The 20,000-nt window shown below is 47.9% G+C and overlaps 1 protein-coding gene across 1 annotated transcript in view; it reads right to left on the reverse strand.

Moving 5' to 3' along the window:
- The window catches only part of ipo11 (importin 11), a 180,455-nt gene that overhangs the window by 121,317 nt on the left and 39,138 nt on the right, over window positions 1-20,000 (reverse strand). Inside the window, exons 8-15 of the mRNA XM_061260129.1 lie at window positions 19,444-19,496; window positions 17,543-17,606; window positions 16,207-16,399; window positions 13,832-13,984; window positions 9,485-9,528; window positions 6,519-6,609; window positions 4,851-4,898; window positions 2,281-2,386 (exon numbers count right to left, since the gene is read on the reverse strand). Coding sequence (XP_061116113.1) covers window positions 2,281-2,386; window positions 4,851-4,898; window positions 6,519-6,609; window positions 9,485-9,528; window positions 13,832-13,984; window positions 16,207-16,399; window positions 17,543-17,606; window positions 19,444-19,496 — 752 coding nt within the window. The remainder of the gene's footprint in view (window positions 1-2,280; window positions 2,387-4,850; window positions 4,899-6,518; window positions 6,610-9,484; window positions 9,529-13,831; window positions 13,985-16,206; window positions 16,400-17,542; window positions 17,607-19,443; window positions 19,497-20,000) is intronic.

Raw genomic sequence — 20,000 nt, forward strand, 5'->3', positions numbered from 1 at the left:
TTATGTTGCAGAACCAAGAGACGTCTTCTTTGAGTGTAAACATGGGACCAGAGCAAGTATAAAAACATAGTGAGCCTTTAAGCTGTTACATAGTTATGTAGGTGTGTTTATCAGGTATAGCACCTACAGGACTGATATGAAGCTCTTATGTACAGTAAAGGTGAGTGTATTGGTTATCACACCTAGAGGACTGGTATTAAGCTCTTATGCACCGTTCAGGTGAAGATATCCTTAACATGGGTCAACATGTCAGCCACTTTACTGAGCTTGGCTGGTTTATTGGAACCTATGAAATACTCTCAAAAAGTGCAAACCCTGCCGTTTGGTCTTCCTCAATTGTACCAGGCAAAATCAATGGAATCACAGAAAAGTACTAATCCAAAACATTTATGTATTTGAACCAGGTCTGTCCTTAACACTCTGAAACACTGCAGAAGGTCACAGGAGGCAGAAGTAGCCCCGTGAGAAAGGCCGTTATCGCCCTTCTCTGTGTCTTTAGCCCGGTTAATTAATCCAGCCGCTGCAGTTACAATCTCCTCCTGAAGGGGGCGCGGGCGAGCCGCAGCTCTCTGCCAGACGGTTCACTCCACAAACACCTTTCTGACGTAGAAACGCCCACAGGCGTTATCAAAGTGAGCAGATCAAGGGGGACCGTGTCACTGTCATCACTCCGTCGCCAGCGTGCTCCCTTTGCCTCGCTGACCCCCGGCGCTGCCCTGACGTCACTCGCAGGCGTGTGACGCGTTCCGACGGACGTCAGGAGTGACCCGGCGCGACCCCTCAACCCTCTCTCTCTCCGAGCTTTGAAGCCCCGTGCGTGCGCGTGCTAACGCGCGGTGCGAGAGCGATGATTGACGCTTGATGGAAACACAGCCCCGGGCGCTCCCCCGCTCGCCGTGTCAGATCTCGCCGACGTTCCCGACCACCTCCCCCGAAGGCCTTGCGGGCCCGCGGACTTTTCCGGAACGTAACAGGTCCCGGGGTGGGCTCCCGCGACCGAGCTGGTCTATGTGGCTCTCCTTTTGCGTGGAGATCAAGAAATGTAAAAGTTCAAAAAAACAAAACCGCTATAGTAAAAAAAGGCGCTTCACACACGTTTCAGAAATAAGAGTGGCTTTGAAAAAGCAGAGCACTTAAATAAAAGAGAAATCTAGAAACAAAGTTAGACTTTCATCTCTGAGAGCACCACCAGTCTTTTCATCTGTGAGAGGGTTAAGATCTCTCTCCAGGTTTATTTCTTCAGCTGGGTTTAGGAGGGGCAGCTCTGCCCTGCCGTGACCCCCACCCTACTCCTTCCCTTTAAAGCCTGTGTTCTGCTGCAAAGGTTCCCCTGTGCAAGTCTGTGTTCTGGTTCTATGGAACCACAGTGCAAGTCTGTGTTCTGTTGCTATGGTGCCCCAGAACAATCCTATTGGGCAGGGTGTACGTTTGTTTCTGAACAAACGCTTAACTCAGCACTTAATCTCAAACCTCTTTAATTGAGCCATACATTCCAGATGAGAAACTGCTCGTGTGTCTCACACTAATGGCAGAATTGCTAGCCGGACCAATTAGCCAGAGGCAATTGGGCGGAACTAAAGGCAACTGCTCCATCTGGCTGTGTTTGGTGTTTCAGGGGCGATGTGGGGGTATATTTGGCTGTGTTTGGGTGTTCAGGGGCAGTGTGGGGGGATATTTGGCTGTGTTTGGGTGCTTTGGGGTGGTGTGGGGGTATATCTGGCTGTGTTTGGGTGTTCAGGGGCAGTGTGGGGGTATATTTGGCTGTGTTTGGGTGCTTTGGGGCGGTGTGGAGGTATATTTGGCTGTGTTTGGGTGTTCAGGGGCAGTGTGGGGGTATATTTGGCTGTGTTTGGGTGCTTTGGGGCGGTGTGGGGGTATATTTGGCTGTGTTTGGGTGCTTTGGGGCAGAGTGGGGGTATATTTGGCTGTGTTTGGGTGCTTTGGGGCGGTGTGGGGGTATATTTGGCTGTGTTTGGGTGCTTTGGGGCAGTGTGGGGGTATATTTGGCTGTGTTTGGGTGCTTTGGGGCGGTGTGGGGGTATATTTGGCTGTGTTTGGGTGCTTTGGGGCAGTGTGGGGGGATATCTGGCTGTGTTTGGGTGTTCAGGGGCAGTGTGGGGGTATATTTGGCTGTGTTTGGGTGCTTTGGGGCAGTGTGGGGGTATATTTGGCTGTGTTTGGGTGTTCAGGGGCAGTGTGGGGGTATATTTGGCTGTGTTTGGGTGCTTTGGGGCAGTGTGGGGGGATATCTGGCTGTGTTTGGGTGCTTTGGGGCGGTACCTGTGGTGATGGACCTGCAGTTCTCCCAGCAGCTGGTTCTGAAACCACAGGGCGAAGTCCACGCTGTCAAAGAGCTCGTAAGCAGCAAGACCCACTGCATTGTACACTACGGGGGGGGGGAGAGAGGAGAGAGTGAGAGATGGAAGAGAGAGAAGAGTAAGAGAGAGAGTGTGAGAGAATGAAAGAGTGGGGAGAGAGGAGAGTCTAAGAAGGTGAGAGAGTGAGAGATAGAGGAGGGAGAAAAGTGTAAGGGGGGGGACAGAGAGGAGAGTGAGCAAAGCAAGAGAACTACACAGAAATATTCATTAACGAGGGGGAGAGAAAGCACAACTCTGACATTCTATCCTTTCACACCCCAAGGACAGAACAATCCGGAATGCGTTCCCACAGTGACCTCCACGCGCAATAAGAAGACTGTTCTCATTCCTGCACACTGCCCGTGTCACACAAGAGCAGAGCAATCTGCATGTTTTGCCTGGGGCTGACATGACCGCTAACCTGCGTTAGCGATGGACCACTGTAACTCAAAACCCGGGGTTCAGTGACGATGCCTGGGGCTGGGGGGAAGGAAAAAAATAAAAATAAAAAATAAAAATAAATAAAAAAGTAATGCTGCTCAGATGTCCACTGCAGTAGCACAGCAGCTGAACTGTGAGTGAGAGGAAAGTTTTACGGAGACCAGTCACAGAATCGGAGGGTTAGTACAGTGGGTTCTCGACCAAAACGCTGTTAAAATGCGGCACAGTAACCGACTGGAGACAATGCCGCCTCGCCGAAAGCTAATGCGGCTTCTCTTCACTAATAAAGTGTAATAAACTGACATACGTGGCAAGAGTGATAAACTGACATACGTGACAAGAGTGATAAACTGACATACGTGACAAGAGTGATAAACTGACATACGTGACAAGAGTGATAAACTGACATACGTGACAAGAGTGATAAACTGACATACGTGACAAGCTGGCATAAGTGACAAGCGTAATAAACTGGCATAAGCTACAAGCTAGGTTAATGTTTTTACTTTTTCTGCCACCTAATTAAATCGAATTAAATGCGTCTCTTTTTATGGACTCAGTCTACGAGCTAAGCTAATGTTAGCAGGGTAATTGGCTAAAGAAAATAACATTGTTAATCTAGTTAGCTCGTAAATTGCTCGTAATTTCCCAGAGACAAAATAGCTCGTAAATACACAAAGACATTAGCTCGCAGCTACTGATTTCATCAGCCCCAGGACTGCGGATGAACATTATCTCAAGAGCTAATTAAAAAATGGCACTGTTAAACAAAATAAAGTGAATGGACAGAAAATAAGGGGAATGAAAAATGCAACTTTCCTGGTTGTTATGGTGAGTGTAGTGACGGTGGATACTATTTACACTGACTGATTTACCGTCAGTAGTAGACTCGTTTTCAGTCTAATGCGTAATCTAACACAAACCTTAAATCTACTGCTTCATCTAATCATTTTGAACATTTAGTTAACATATGATGATACTGAAAAATAACAAATAAGTTACAACAGAGGCTTTGAATGTAAAAATCCAGGTAAATATCCAAACTTCTTACCAACTTGATCCATCCAACTTCGTACCATAATTTTGCACCCAAAAATCTGTTCTCCACCTTTCTCCCTGCAACAATCTCTTCATCCCTTTCTCATTTCTCTCTCTGTCGTCTCATATTCTGCATCCACTTTTTCCCTACTTTCTCTTAAAAACCTCATCTACAGGCAAAATGTGGGAAGCCAGGCTTGGCTGAAAAGGCCCCAGAGTTTCAATGTTTCAACGCTGAATTGTATTTCTTCATCTATCAGAAATTCCCATAGAGAGAGATTGAGCGGAGGTAATATTTGCACCTGGGAGATTTGGGGTAGAAGGGAACATTGTTGCTTATTTTCCCTCCTGTTTGTGTTTACGGCATCGCAGCACCGAGATGCATCGCTCTCCCAGTTGGTGGTGGAGATTATAGTTTTCCATGTGATTTATATGCATTGAATTCAACGGTGTGTCCCATGACTGAAACACCGCCATGGCCTGGATCCCTCTCACAAACCGCAGAACCGTGACCACACTCTTACTGAAATTGCACTGTACTATGGCTGCCCACTGCTCCTACGTAACTAGGATGGGTTAAATGCAGAGGATGCATTTCATTGCCTTCGAAGGAAATGACAATAAAGTTGAATCTAATTTAATACAATCTAATCAAAAGAAATGTCTCTGAATGTGGACTGTGTGAATAATTAGATTGATTTCTCTAGGATTTGGCTATACTGTATGTACTATAAAGAGGGAGTGATAGAGGGAGAGGGGGAGTGGGAGAGAGATGGGGAAAAAAGAGGAGAGGAAGAATGAGGTGGAGAGACCAAAAGAGAGGGGGAAAAAAGGGGACAGAAAGAGTGAACGGGAGAGGAGAGTGTGAGAGAGTGTGAAGAGTCAGGAATGACGGGAGATGGACAAAGAAAGAGAGAGCAAGCGCGAGAGAGAGAGAAAGTCCAGAGGTTTAGTGGCTCTATCCATCAAGAGATAGATTGATGGTTACGGTCACAGAGATGTGTGGATTTTTACCTGCATCCTTGATGAGCAGACTCCCTGGCTCTTCCACGTTCGTTGGTCCTAGAACATGCAGACGCAACACAGGTTCATTAGTATGTAGTACACCTGTACTGGTACACACCTGAATAAAAAAAGTGTGCTCACAAACTTTTGTGAAATGCAGAACCCCTCAAGCACTTTCAAAGCCTGGAATTTTCCACAATCATAATGAAGCACTCTGGGAAATGAAAACCGGTAAAATGCATAAATGACATAACTCACTCATTCACTCAGGGAATACAATTCAGCAACAATAATCCACAAGCTCCGAACAGTTCAGGTTCCAAAACTGCACAAAATTTCAAAAATATTTTTAATGTCAAAAAAAAAAAAAAAGCCCTTTTGGGTCAACAGTTGTGCCCCACCCTGTCCCCAATGACACCTTAAAAATATCTCTTTCCCCTGAGCCAGAAGTTAAACGGTTTTCTGTACGAAAAAATTCTTCAGCCGTCTCGGCTCAGATTTCAACTGCGGTTCCATTCACTTAATGGGAGGGGTTTGGGTGGAGGCACTGCCTGATTGACAGGTTGCATTATTTAGGACCTCAGACTGGGTGACTTTGGTAGATTTATACAGGGGGGTATTACACCGGGAGCGCCCGGACCAAGGGCACTGAACCAAGTGGGAATCCCACCAAATCTCCTGTTTGTACAGCTGGGCTTTTCACCCATGCAAGCCCTGGTCCGGCACCTCGATCAAGGGCAGCGCGGGTTATCCGCAGACGCCAGACGGGTGGTGATTGAGGAACATCGAGGCAGAGCACTGAAACCGCAGCGTAATGCAACGTGAGGTCAACTTTCTCTTGAAAATCTTTCTTTTTTTTTTTTTTCCTCTTTCCTAGTTTCCCCCTATTTTCCGAACCCGGAACTCAGCTGAACTTGATGGTCTCTCTCCAGCCACCGTTCCCCGTCGACGTCAGGAGGAGAGGGCGCTCGCATGACTTCACACGTTCGCGTGACACCTGCTCTCCCGATTCTCTGCACAGCAGACGCACCTCCAGTTACGCACTGCCCAGGTCGCTGGGGGAGAGCAGGGTCAGCCTATTCTCAGTACCCGCATCCGCAGGCCCCCGGTCAGACCGCTTCAGAGCCGCGAAGCCAGCGGAAAGGCTGGCTCACCCCCCCGTCGTTCCTCGGCCGGGCCCAGCCAATTGTTGCCCGGCCAAAGTGGACCTCCGACCAGAGCTGGCAAGGGCGTGACCGAGAATGAACACGCTTCGCTGAGAACAGGTGTCTCTACAGCCTGAGCTGAAGCCCCGCAACATTAGGTCATCCCACACCAGAGCTGCTCTGCCCTGTTCCTGGAGCTTTACCGTCCGGTAGGCTTTCAATTCAACTCATTCAACAGCTAGAGCAGGCCTGCCCAACCCTGTTCCTGGAGATCTACCACCCTGTAGCTTTTCACTCCAACCCAAATAAAGCACACCTCATTCAACAGCTAGAGATCTTGCTGAGCTGCTAATTAGTAGACTCAGGTGTGCCAAATTAGGGTTGATATGAAAACATAAGAAATGGCAGATCTCCAAGGACAAGGTCGGCCAGCTCTGTCTTGCGCTGTGTGAGTAAAGAGTGTATTGCCTTGTCACACACTTTTGACATACGCCCTCTGGTGTCGGGAGGGTGCGCAGCATCTGTGCTTTACCTTGTAGGTTCTGCACCATCTCCAGCAGAACAGGGGTCAGTGTCTGACTGTAGTTGTGGAAGATGTCCAGGAACAAGACTTCTGTGCATGGCTGGGAGAGAGAGAGAGAGAGAGAGAAAAAGAGAGAGAGAGAAGGAGAGAGAGAGAGAGAAGGAAAGAGAGAGAGAGAGAAGGAAAGAGAGCATGAATGAGGGGGGGAGAGAGAGACAACAAGTGAGAGAGAGGTCCAGTTAGTGTGGGGTTGGGGGGGGGGCTTATTGTTGAAAGAATTGATGGTATATACAGAGAGGTCACTGGTGGGAACTAAATAAAAGATAAGAGTGTGTGTGTGTGTGTGTGTGTGTGTGTGTGTGTCCGTGCTTGTATGTGAGTGTGCGTGCATGCATTAGTGTGCTTTATGAAGCATGCTGTAATAGCTTTACTCATTACTAGAGCACATAACATTCTGCTCGCTCACCACTAATGTCAGCGGTCAAAGGTCAACTGGCACATAAAACAGCGTAAATCTGACCTACCGTCACCAGTAACGTGAGAGGCTGAGTTACAGTTACCGCCAGCCCAGTTGTTGTGTTTTACCACTCGCTAATCTTTTTTCCCCCCCAACGTCAAAGCCGAAAGCTCTAGGACAAATATATAAATAAAAGATAACGGGCAAAAAAACCTTTCATAACGCCGGAGAAAAAACAAGCGTGAAAACCAAGGAAGGGGACCGGGAGGAAGGACAGATGGAGAGACGAGATTGCGTCGAGCGGGCAGGCGACGCGGAGATTACGGTATCTGACCGCTGGGAAAAAAAAGAAAAATCGGACGAGATTCGGAGAGAGGGAGCGGAGAGGAAGTGGTCACACGGCTCGGGGGGACGGCCAACCGGAGCGCGGCGTCGCCCCGTGCTGAGGCACTTCACCGGCGCGCAGCCGACGGTAAACACGCGCAGCGGCGTAGCGTAGCGGTCAGGGAACCGGGCTCAGGGAACCGGGCTCAGGGAACCGGGCTTCATCCCCAGTTGGGGTACGGCTGTCGTACCCTACAGCAGTGCTTCTTAACCCTTTCAGTCCCAAGCCCCATATGAAGAGGCTCCACCAATATCCCAAGCAGGGTTTTAATAAACAAGAGTATAGCAGACATTATGATTGGTTGAAAAGGTGTTACGTCAAGGGATTTTACGGTAGTTGTGCTTGAGGGCCATATGCCAGCACTCGAGGACTGAAGGAGTTAAAAACTACAGGTCGGGGCCCAAAATTGTTTGTGGGAGTGTATGACCCAAGTCCTGGAATGTGTCCGTAGTCCACTGGGCTATACTAGTATGCGTATTTGAAAGGTCCCTGGTACTAAATTTATCATTTCGTTCCCAGTACTAAAAAATGTTTCTAATTTGGTTCCCGATATTAAAACGTTTAATACTCAGTGCCCTCCAGGAAGGCACTTACTCCAACTGTTTCAGCAAATATCCATCCGCATAAACGGACTGTATTTTAAAAAGAATGAAAGCTTCACAAGACACTGTAGACAAGAGCGTCTGAAAAATGCCCTAAATAAAAAAAAAAGTTTGAGTTTAGGCCAAACGGCCCAAAGCGCAACCCTTCAGACATCACCCTCAGCATGTCTGTCAGTGGGGATATTACCCACAATCCACCACCGCGACACTCACAGTGAAGGAGAGGCTACTTTCTTAATAAAATCCTCTATCTACAATAACATAATATATAAATGGAGCTATAAATGTAGAAAATAAGTGTTGATTTCCCCTTCTTGGTGTACACCTACGGGATTGGAAAACTGACGGCTTTATTTTATTTATTTACTTTTAATCCCCTGTCCGTCCAAGTGACAGGCAGAAGAGTTATCAGCCGAGACAGTAGCATCGCTATCACGTCCAGCTTTAAGGACACGGGGCTTATTCCGGTCGATCCCAGGATTCTCCAGGAGCCCCTGATAAAACACTTCTCAGAAACGACACCCCTCCTCCCCCCACCAACCCCCAATCCCGAGGCCCTCCAGTCGCTCGGTTCTGGCCAATCACAGGCCGGCTGAGACGGCCTTATCTCCTGGCGGGGACAGGAGGGAGGGGCTATGCGGGACCGGCCATTAGGAGGAGGCGGACGTCTGCGGATTAGGTCATCGAGACGTGACCCGGCTAGGATTAATTTCATAAATAAAAAGCGAGAGAGATACAGGGTTTGGGAAGAGCGGAGGATGGAAGAGGCGAGGCCGGAAACGGAAAAGTGTTCGCCGCCACTCGAACCCGGGTGAGGAAGAAACGACTGGATGTGGATATTGCACTGAAACTTTCCGCACAGTCGGGTATTTTTACCACCACTCATACTCCAGAGTCCTCAGCCCTTTGTCAAAATGCAAATAAGCAGCAATATTGGATATTGAAATGGGACTCCACATCTTATCACTCCAATGATCAGAGGAGTTTTCAGACTTAACTGCATTCTTTTTCCATTATTACTTTTAGACATTACCAAATTTTTATACTTATTCTGACAAGTCTTTCTGCAAGAATAATTTAAAAAGCTCTGATATGTTATCACGAACCCAGAAAAGAAGTAAATCTGCCGTAAATATGCGAAAGAAAGGTGTTTTTCCCCCAAAGTCATCCAAAGGTCACTCCAATGAAGTTGAATTACTCAACCTTGCTATGAGGGCCATGACCCAATGCAGCTGAATTAACTTTTCTGGTCCAAATATTTTTTACATTTAGAATTTCCCCTCCACAAAATGGGCCCCATGTTTGTGTGAGTGTGTGTATTTTTGTGTGAGTGTGTGTGTGTGTGTGTGTGTGTGAGTGTGTGTATTTTTGTGTGAGTGTGTGTGTGTGTGTGTGTGTGTGTGTGTGTGCTTGTGTGAGTGTGTGTGTGTGTGTGTGTTTGTGAGTGTGTGTGTGTGTGTGTGTGTGTTTGCGTGAATGTGAGACAAGGTCACGCTCCTGGTTGGAAATCGTCCAATCGTGTGGCACTCACCCGTATACTGTACTTCCAGGAGTCGCCTCCTGTTTCCTCCACAGCTACAAACAGCAGGAGAGAGAGAGAGGAGGGGGAGAGAGAGAGAGAAAGAGAGAGAGACAGAGAGAGAGAGAGAGCGACAGAGAGAGAGAGAGACAGAGAGAGAGACGGAGGGAGAGACAGAGAGAGAAAGAGGGGAGAGAGAGAGACAGAGAGAGATGGAGAGAGGAGATTAAAAGAGAGACAAAGAGATCGATAGTTTATTAAATCTGAAAGTTCAACTGAAAGTTTATACAAACACTGGACAAACAGAGACACCAGCACACACACCACCTAGCATGTGCGTGTCACAGTGTGTGTCTGTGTACCCACTACACCACCACCCTGTACCCCACCAAGGGAGAGGCCAAGTGTCATCACCTCTGGGTAAAAATGTTAACCTTCACCTCTGCTCAATCTTTATTCAAATTAATCTTGCCTCAGTCAGCCTTAGAGATCTCCATCAAGGCGACTGAATGTGGCCAACTCACAAGGAATTTTTGTCCATGTTGTCCCAAACTTTTAACTTTTTCTGTCCTTTTTTTTTTTAAAACAAGGCCCAAAATATTGCTAACTCGACTTTAATGGAATCTGATATGCAGTAAGTTGCTGCCTTTATCTTAATAATCTTAATAAAGTTTATTATATTCCAATGAATACTGCAGTCGGATAGAGTGGGTGACAGCTCCATTTTATTATATGCAATTTCCCCAAAAATTCTTATCAAGCACAGATATGGTAACTGGTTTGGAAGGGTTCGACTTATATATAGAATATAATCCTGTATATATATGAAATGTAATATAATAACAATTAGATATAATTGTTTGCAGGAGCCCAATCCACAGCTGGTTGAACATTAAAATCAAAATTGCAAATCTGCAGGGTTCCATTCAGGGAGAGAATTATGAATTCACAATTTAATCAATCAAAGATTAATGAAACGTTCCAGCTGTGAACCCCCCTGGCATACCCTCCCCCCCACCCCCCCCCCTCCACAGACAGCAAACAGGCACAAAAACTCCAAAAGCGACGTTTCATCTCAAAACAGGCCCGCAGATCACCAGCCAAACTCTGGAAGCTTATCACAGCGACAACAGCAATTAGCCGCGATATCTCCCCATTCCTCACATTTCCCCACATGAATCTCACAAAGACCCTGAGTCAGCCGCTCTTTCAGGCCTCCGACAGCATTAGCGCTAACGACCGGCCGGAGCGCGTTCACTCCGTCGCTGCGGTTAAGAGCATCTGCTGAACGCCATTAGAGTAAAGTTCAAACCGCACGCGAAAAAAACAAAAAAAAAACCCATTTCAATGTACGTATTCAGAAACTGTGAAACCCGGTCGGAGCTCTCTCGTAATCCGCCGCTATGGAAACCGTCCGCGTTTGACGCGAGCGCTCGCGTGCGCGTAGCCGCTGCTATGGGAACAGAGCCGTTCCCCTCCGCCCCGGCCCCATCTCACGGGGGTCCGTGGCCGATTCACGCCCTCCTGCCTCGTGCGTTTGTTTTTCGGATCACGGATTCCAAGAATCCCCACGAAATGAAGTCAGAAAATAAATGCAGCCGCTAAAACATCGCCAAGACAACGTGACTTCCGGACCTGGGTTCAAATAGTATTCGCTTTAGATTCAAATACTTTTTGCGTGCTCTGTTTATCTTGCCCGGCGTATTTGAGCCTGCGAGGAGGAGCAGATGGGCATCTTTGGGATCATTTAATTTGTTCGAATACACCAGGCTTAGTCAAAGGCAGAAAGGTACCTTAATCCAAAACAAATACTATTTGAGGCCAGGCCTGGTGACTTTATACGGCAAATTCAATGTCAGCGAGTATCAGGAACATTCCAGAAGAAAGCAAAAGAAAAACAATTAAAAATAATCCCGTGTCTTGTGACTCATCATTAAACCGCAGGAGCTGTATTCCCCTCTGGGATCATAAACTTTCCCAAAATGTTCAAAATTTCCTGTCAATCACGCTAAAACTAAACGGCAACGGAGACACCGGTAACGACGGCAATGAACCGCAAAACCGCAGGTGAAAAAAACCCCCCAAAAACACAACAACCGTTCCTCCACCTAGAAAAGACCACAGGATGAACCACTTTGGGCTACAGGGGGTCAGAACCATCAGCACTGCTCTGGAAACATGAATATTAATGCGGACAATTAGTGTCACATTTCTCATGGTAATCTGCAGCTTTCGCGAGTTCCAGGGGTAGAGGGGTGGGGAGCTGCCTGTCCCGGCTTTTAGAGGAGGCCATCGTTAACTCCTTAGGGCACGAGATCGCACATATGCGATTAAAACGTTCTTAACCGCACACTGTAAATGCCGTGCATTAAAATGCACAATCACTGCTGGTAACGGAAAGCAGTAGAGTTCTAGAAAACTGGCTTTGAAAAAACATTCCCTGCTCTTCATGGGGTTAATCAGGAGGTCTTGCCCCTTCCCTGAGACAGGCATGGCTTTACTGGGCACTGGAGCCACCCTTTCACAGAGAGACAGGGGGGCACTTTCCGTGCGCTTATTTTTCACAATCCTTCTTTCTTTTCTTGCTCCTAGCTCCACCAATTTATGGAGGCAAGAAAGGAAGCCAGGAGATGAGGTGAAGACGGAAGAATCGAATGTGAATTTGGCAAACGGAATGTGCTAACTCCTCCATACGCCAGTTTGAAGCAACATAGGTTACAGGCGTGGCAGATGGGGAGAGGTGGATCCACAGGTTGGTCATTTTTATGTCCTATGAAAATATTTCAGCAAAGGATGCGCTCGTGTTTTCTCGCTCAAAACCCTAGCGTCTGCCTCCTAGAAACAACATTTAACGAACGGGAATTTCCTTGAAGATGGCAGACCTTGATTGATTTCCGGGTCAGTCTAGGAACAGGGAGAGGGGCCACTGGAGCCACCCTGCCACAGAGAGACAGAGAGAGGGGACACTGGAATCATCCTCCCACAGAGAGACAGAGAGAGGGGCCACTGGAATCATTACATTACATTACATTACGTGGCATTTAGCAGACGCTCTTATCCAGAGCGACGTACAACAAATCATCCTCCCACAGAGAGACAGAGACAGGGAGAGGGGCCACTGGAGCCACCCTCCCACAGAGAGACAGAGAGACAGGGAGAGGGGCCACTGGAATCATCCTCCCACAGAGAGACAGAGAGACAGGGAGAGGGGCCACTGGAGCCACCCTCCCACAGAGAGACAGAGATAAGAGCCATTGGAACCATGCTCCCAGAGAGAGAGAGACACAGGGAGAGGGGCCACACTCCCACAGAGAGACAGAGACAGGGAGAGGGGGCACAGCAGGGAGACAGAGAGACAGAGACAGGGAGAGGGGGCACAGCAGGGAGACAGAGAGACAGAGACAGGGAGAGGGGGCACAGCAGGGAGACAGAGAGACAGAGACAGGGAGAGGGGGCACAGCAGGGAGACAGAGAGACAGAGACAGGGAGAGGGGGCACAGCAGGGAGACAGAGAGACAGAGACAGGGAGAGGGGGCACAGCAGGGAGACAGAGAGACAGAGACAGGGAGAGGGGGCACAGCAGGGAGACAGAGAGACAGAGACAGGGGGCACAGCAGGGCGGGGGTTTGGGAACAGCGTGGCCTGCGACAGCGAGGAAGAGTTCCAGGAAGGCACTTTATTTTCCGCCAGCGCCGCAAGAAAATGAAACATTTGTTTAACAATGTAAACCTCAGCTGTGCCCCGATTCAGCGCCCGTCGCCTGAACGCGCATTTCTCATCCGGAGCCAGCAGTTATGAATTAAGGACTCGCTTCCAATTACCAGAAAGCAATAAAAGCAACGCTCTGGCGGGGAATAAATTCCAGCGGCCATTTTTCCCCAGACGGATTTTTCCAGGACTTTGGAGTCGGCCCTGCCTTTCGTTTACGGGTCAGCATGTTTCTTTCGGGAGTTAAGCCCCCAATATTCCCAGAACACACTAGCTGCCAATGAGAATCAAGAGGCAGGCAGCTGGATTGTTTGGCCACCCCAACAAATCCAAAATATGACTCAGGCATATCCTCTATGTACCCATTAAGAGGGTTTAATTCAATAAGGGCCTGACGGTTAGAACAGGAGAAATGACAGACTCCTGGATAAGACAAACGCCTGGCTAACATTAATTCCCTTGGCCTGATTGGATGGCTGCGACAGTATTTTTATGAGTTCAAGTTCCCAGAACCGATGAGACGGAACAAGCCAATCCATAGGTATTGGGATATGCAGGATGGATTCAACACAAAGCTGTTTATGGCGTGTAATGGCTACCACATCCTCACGGAGGCAGACGCATAAAAAGTTAAGGTATAAAAAAAGTTACCGAAACTTTCGGGGTCCTCCTCCCACATGGTCAGCTCTTCCTGTGTGAGCAGGAAGTAGTGAGACACCAGGCGCCGGCCGATCTCCGTCAGGGTGGGGTGCGTGAAGAAGGCCGTCTTTATCTTGTGTGCCTCCAGGCTCTCTGGCTTGCTGTCTGAAAGGCGAACACAGATCGGACAGTGATAACTCGACTCCCCTCGTCTGTCAATCAGTGCTGAGAAACCAAACCCGCACTCCCCCCCCTCCCCCACACACACAGCAAGGTGCCTCTGGGAAACGGAGTCTGAGTGAAATGTGAGTTACAGCTTGATTTAAACTCCACAATAGAGTTAGCATTTTGTTTATGCTTAAGAGAGTTTCTTGTTTGGTTCTACAAATGAAGTTACATCTGTTTATATCGAAAACATGAATTTTGAAACGGAGGTGTGCTTTAAAAAAGTATGTTGCTAACAAGTTCCATCCATCCATCCATCCATTATCTGAACCCGCTTATCCTGATCAGGGTCGCAGGGGGGCTGGAGCCTATCCCAGCATACATTGGGCGAAAGGCAGGAATACACCCTGGACAGGTCGCCAGTCTATCGCAGGGCACACACACCATTCACTCACACACTCATACCTACGGGCAATTTAGACTCTCCAATCAGCCTAACGTGCATGTCTTTGGACTGTGGGAGGAAACCGGAGTACCCGGAGGAAACCCACGCAAACACAGGGAGAACATGCAAACTCCGCACAGAGAGGCCCCGGCCGAAGGGGATTCGAACCCAGGACCTCCTTGCTGTGAGGCGGCAGTGCTACCCACTGCACCATCCGTGCCGCCTTGCTAACAAGTTGCAATACAGAAACGACAATGGCCCCGGCAGGCGTGTTGGTTTGAAACTCTGGCGAACAGTGACTCAGTCTCTGCAGTAAGTGACGCAACGCTTCCAGCATTTTCACACTGGATCAGGGGCAATTTGTCACATCTTTCCGTTTTTGGTAGCAGCATATGAAGAGATAAATGGATACTGATTGGAGAGGTTAAGGAAAATATGTGAATTTAATTTTTTCTGACAAAACGAAAGGAAAAGGGATGGCAAACAGACGATGTTTCATTTATTGCGTCACTCCCCCGGTTCTCTGGGTGATTCACAAATCCGCAGGGTTCTTTCATCAAAAAGAAATTATGAATTCATTAATTAATCAAAAGAAAAAAAAAATTTTCCCAACTTTGAGCACTGTCTTTTGCAGGCAGGATTTTACAGCGAATTAAGGAATGGGCCCAGCTACAGCAATGTCAGGTGGGCTGAGGAAATTATAGACACGGTAAATATTCTTCTGTCCCCAATGAAAGCACATTTGACAACTCCCAATATACATTCTGCTTATCCACCACTTCTGTCAACAATGTCGGAGTAATGAGGCAACGCCAACGTTTGCGCTCGCCGTTTGTCTTTTCTTAAACACAGAACGGACATCGTGTTCAGCTTTGTTCCAGAATATAATCTGACAGGCTTTCATAGGAGGAGACCGAGCTCACTCAAAGTTCACTGAACCTGATGTTTTCCAGGTGGAAGGACGAGATTCATTTCCAGAAAGGGCACTTCATCATTGCAAAATAAATAAATAAATAACGTAAAAAAAGGTCATTCTCCGGAAAAAGAAATTGTTCCTTGAAGGAATGACTCACATTTTCTTCCCGTTTTTTTTCCGTAAGCAACTTGGTTTACACTCTTACATATTTTCCATGCATGTTCTAAATCACAACACCCCGCAGCCAACCAGCCTAGTGAAAAAGCGATATGTTGTTGGGTTTTAGGAGGTATGCCATTGGGCTTAAAATGTTTACAGTGTTGGGTTGAAAGGGAGCAAGTTGTTATGTTGAATGCGTCAACATTGTTGGGCTACAACGGGGGCACCGTGTTGAGGGGATACAGTGTTGGCTTGAAAGACAATGATGGGTCAAAGGGAGTACCATGTTGAGTCCAAAGGGGGAACCATATTTTGGGTTGAAAGACAGTGTTGGGTTGAGAGGCAGTGATGGGTTGAAAGATACTGTTGGGTTGAAAGGGTGCACAGTGTTGGGGTGAAAGATAATGTTGGGTTGAAAGGGAGCACAGTGTTGGGGTGAAAGATAATGTTGGGTTGAAAGGGTGCACAGTGTTGGGGTGAAAGATAATGTTGGGTTGAAAGGGTGCAGTGTTGGGGTGAAAGATAATGTTGGGTTGAAAGGGTGCACAGTGTTGGGGTGAAAGATAATGTTGGGTTGAAAGGGTGCACAGTGTTGGGGTGAAAGATAATGTTGGGTTGAAAGGGTGCACAGTGTTGGGGTGAAAGATAATGTTGGGTTGAAAGGGTGTGCAGGGCGAGGGAGGGGGCAGAACAGGAACCCACCCTCGATGTTCTTGGCGGGCTTGTAGGTGTCATTCTTAACGATCATCTTGATGAGGCTCATGCACTGCACGATGAACCTCTCGAAGACCACGCCCTCGGCCGCCTCCGTGAACACGTAGCTGACGGCGAACTCCAGCGACCTCTGGATGAGTGGGATGAACGCCACGGGGTGGCACTCCAGGAAGTCCAGCAGCTGCAGGGGGGGAACCCAGAAAAGAGCCTAATACAGGGCGCGAGCAGGAGAAACGCTTCATCAAACCCAAGAAACCTGGGTGAGGTGAACCAACTGTGCAGCCTAATCAGCTACTGTAACGGACTGGCTAAAGAGGAACAAGGAAAATACAGATAGGTCCTAGGTCAGTCCGACACCTTCCCGAGACAACACCTCACAAGGACCCGCTTAAAACCCCAACACTGATGTTTACAGGGCCCTCACACTTACCTGCAGAATATCACAAATTCAAACACGTTCAAGGTCCTGCCATTTCCATTTCACTATTTCTTTTTTGCACATTTACAAGGTGATTTGTGCCCGATTTGATATTCCTGAAAACGTATACTGTCAATGACCTCTTTGAGCCCCTCAATTTAAACCACAACCACACCACAGAGTTTCTAAGGGCATCCTCTGTATAAAGAAGGGAGTTTATTGTGTTCTGCACAATCACATCAGTCTTTAAAAAAAAAGACAATAAATCCAAGCAAATAAAACACCTCTCTCGAAATTGCGATTTCCAAGCACTTACAAATATTGATATTTATTTTCCAAATGTCAGGACGTTTACTAGAGGTGAGAGTCCTGTTTTTAGAGAACAGCTCCTTATAGTGGGCTCCAGAATTATTGGCACCCTAGATAAACATACACAACAAATGCTGTAAACTAAAACAATTATCCAGTTACTGACAGAAGCTTTATTATTGTGTAAAGCAGTGTGTGCTTTATTACTGATTCAGTGGAATCAACCAAAGTCTTTAAAACTCATTAAATAAAAAACATATTTCCCCCAAAAAAAAACAAGTTCCACAAATTATTGGCACCACTGGTTGAATACTTCGTGCAAACACCCCTGGCAAAGACGACAGCCACGAGTCATTTCCTATAATTCGTGACAAGGTTAGAAAACCCACATCCAGCTGGAAACAGATCGTGAGGTTTCTAAGCCCTACGGCTCGTTAATTAAACACTAATTAATTCAGTTGTTTGATTGACAAAAAAAAAAAAAAACTGACTGGGTGATAAACCAAAAAGACTCAGAGACCTGGACTGAAACACCATAAATAAAACAAGGGTGAAAAATAAAATGGCTCTTGTTTAATGAAAATAATATTTACTCACAACTTTTGTGTAGAGGATGACGGTCTTCTCCAGCTTCTCCCTACAGATGCTTCCAGGTCCCCACCTGTCTACCTGTAGAGGGGCCGACACCCAAGGAGTCAAATCAACACTTCAACATTTAAAACACTTCAACCCTTTGAGACCTGTGTTGCCATGATGTGGGGGGGGGGGGGGGGGGTCTTTTAAGACCAGATTACTGACAATTTTAAATGAATATTAATATAATTAATATTTCACCCAACATTTAAAACAAAATAGTTATTTTACTTTTGACTTTATTCTTCCAAGTCATTCACTCAGCAGCAGGGGTGTCTGATCTTATCCGAAAAGGGTGCAGGTGTTTTGGCCCAGCAACAGCCACACCCGGTTCAATTAAATAACTGATCATGGTCCATCAAGACCTTGGTAAGTAGAGACGGGCGTTTCAGTGCTGGCCTCTGACAAAAGCCTGCACCCACACCAGCTCTTTTCAGTTCGGATCAGACCCCCCTGCCCTACAGTATGAATCACCGATCGTACGGACGAAGGGACGATTTTCACGAGGTACGATTGGTTGCCTTGGAACACCAACGTGTTCACTTAACCAGTCCCAAGCCCAATATGACATGGCTCCACTCAAATCCCACGGGGTTTTGGGAAAATTTTGTAGGCTTTTAATAGGGGCTCAAAACAGTTGTCTAGCAGTCTGGCGCGCCATTGCCATCTTGGGAGTTTACGGTAGACACGCTTAAGCACCATACGGCACTCTTGGGAACAGAAAGGGTTAAACAGTCAGCTATGCGTCTGATCCACGTCCTGTATCGAACGGATCGCTCGACTGTCAGATCCCATTTGTGTCCCACTGAGAACCCAGCGGCAGCGGGCTACGCTAGCCGGAACCCCGCTGGGCTACTCCAGCGGCGAGATGCCAGCACGCTCCACGGGTTCCGTCTCCATACAGGTGCACCTTTACCTGTCGGGGGGGAAGCGCGCTTAATCAACCGGGTCGGGGCTTCTGACAAAAGCGCTTGAGCTTTGTGTGAGATATATCCAGCTGGACCGCTCTGCTCTCGACACGTCTCGCAGCAAGCATTGCCCCTCTGTCTAGAGCAGGGCTGTTCAACCCTGTTCCTAGAGATCTACCTTCCTGTAGGCTTTCACTCCCACCCTAAGAAAGCACACCTCATTCAACAGCTAGAGCAGGGCTACCCAACCCTGTTCCTGGAGATCTACCTTCCTGTAGGCTTTCACTCCCACCCTAACAAAGCACACCTCATTCAACAGCTAGAGCATGGCTACCCAACCCTGTTCCTGGAGATCTACCTTCCTGTAGGCTTTCACTCCCACCCTAACAAAGCACACCTCATTCAACAGCTAGAGCATGGCTACCCAACCCTGTTCCTAGAGATCTACCATCCTGTAGGCTTTCACTCCCACCCTAACAAAGCACACCTCATTCAACAGCTAGAGCAGGGCTGCCCAACCCTGTTCCTAGAGATCTACCATCCTGTAGGCTTTCACTCCCACCCTAACAAAGCACACCTCATTCAACAGCTAGAGCAGGGCTGTTCAACCCTGTACCTGGAGATTCATTTCAACCCTGATCTGGGGTTGGAGCGAAACCCTTCACTTGAGAAATGGTTTCTCAAGTATACGTCCTCTTACATCGCAGAATGCTCCCGGGCAGAAAACTCTGAAGGAGAATGCACAGTCACAGCCCAACAGGAAGGCCTCGCATTGGGGGGGGGTGATTACACGGGGGCGGGGTAAACTTAGTGCCGTAAAGAAGCCGTCCTGTCTGTTATCGGGTCCTGGGAGCCGAACATCTGCACGCCTGTCTGTCCTGATCAAATTCCCCCGCTCCACTTGTCGCTCCGTTGCTCGGGGCAAACAGAGGATTTAGACACACTGAGACGGCGCACTCACAGCAATCCAGGAACTGCCGCAGTCTCTCAAACACCGCGTTCAGGAAGCCCTGGGGAAGGAGAGGAGACCACAGAGTGAGTGACAAGGAGAGCAGAAAGAGTGAGTGAGTGAGTGAGTGAGTGAGTGAGTGAGTGAGTGAGTGAGTGAGTGAGTGAGTGAGTGAGTGAGTGAGTGAGTGAGTGAGTGAGTGAGTGAGTGAGTGAGTGAGTGAGTGAGTGAGTGAGTGAGTGAGTGAGTGAGTGAGTGAGTGAGTGAGTGAGTGAGTGAGTGAGTGAGTGAGTGAGTGAGTGTGTGTGTGTGTGTGTGTGTGTGTGTGTGTGTGTGTGTGGGTGAGTGCGTGAGTTAACCCCACCGCTGCTGAGACTCTCATCCATGCATTCATAACCTCCAGACTTGATTACTGTAACGCCCTTCTCTTTGGTATCTCAGCAAAGAGGTTAAACAGACTCCAATACATTCAAAATTCCGCTGCAAGAGTTCTCACCCGCACTAGGCCCTGGCAGCACATCACTCCCATCCTCCGTCTACTGCACTGGCTCCCTGTGCAATACCG

This window comes from Conger conger, chromosome 11 (genome assembly GCF_963514075.1).
Source record: "Conger conger chromosome 11, fConCon1.1, whole genome shotgun sequence".
In the NCBI taxonomy this organism is placed as follows: Eukaryota; Metazoa; Chordata; class Actinopteri; order Anguilliformes; family Congridae; genus Conger; species Conger conger.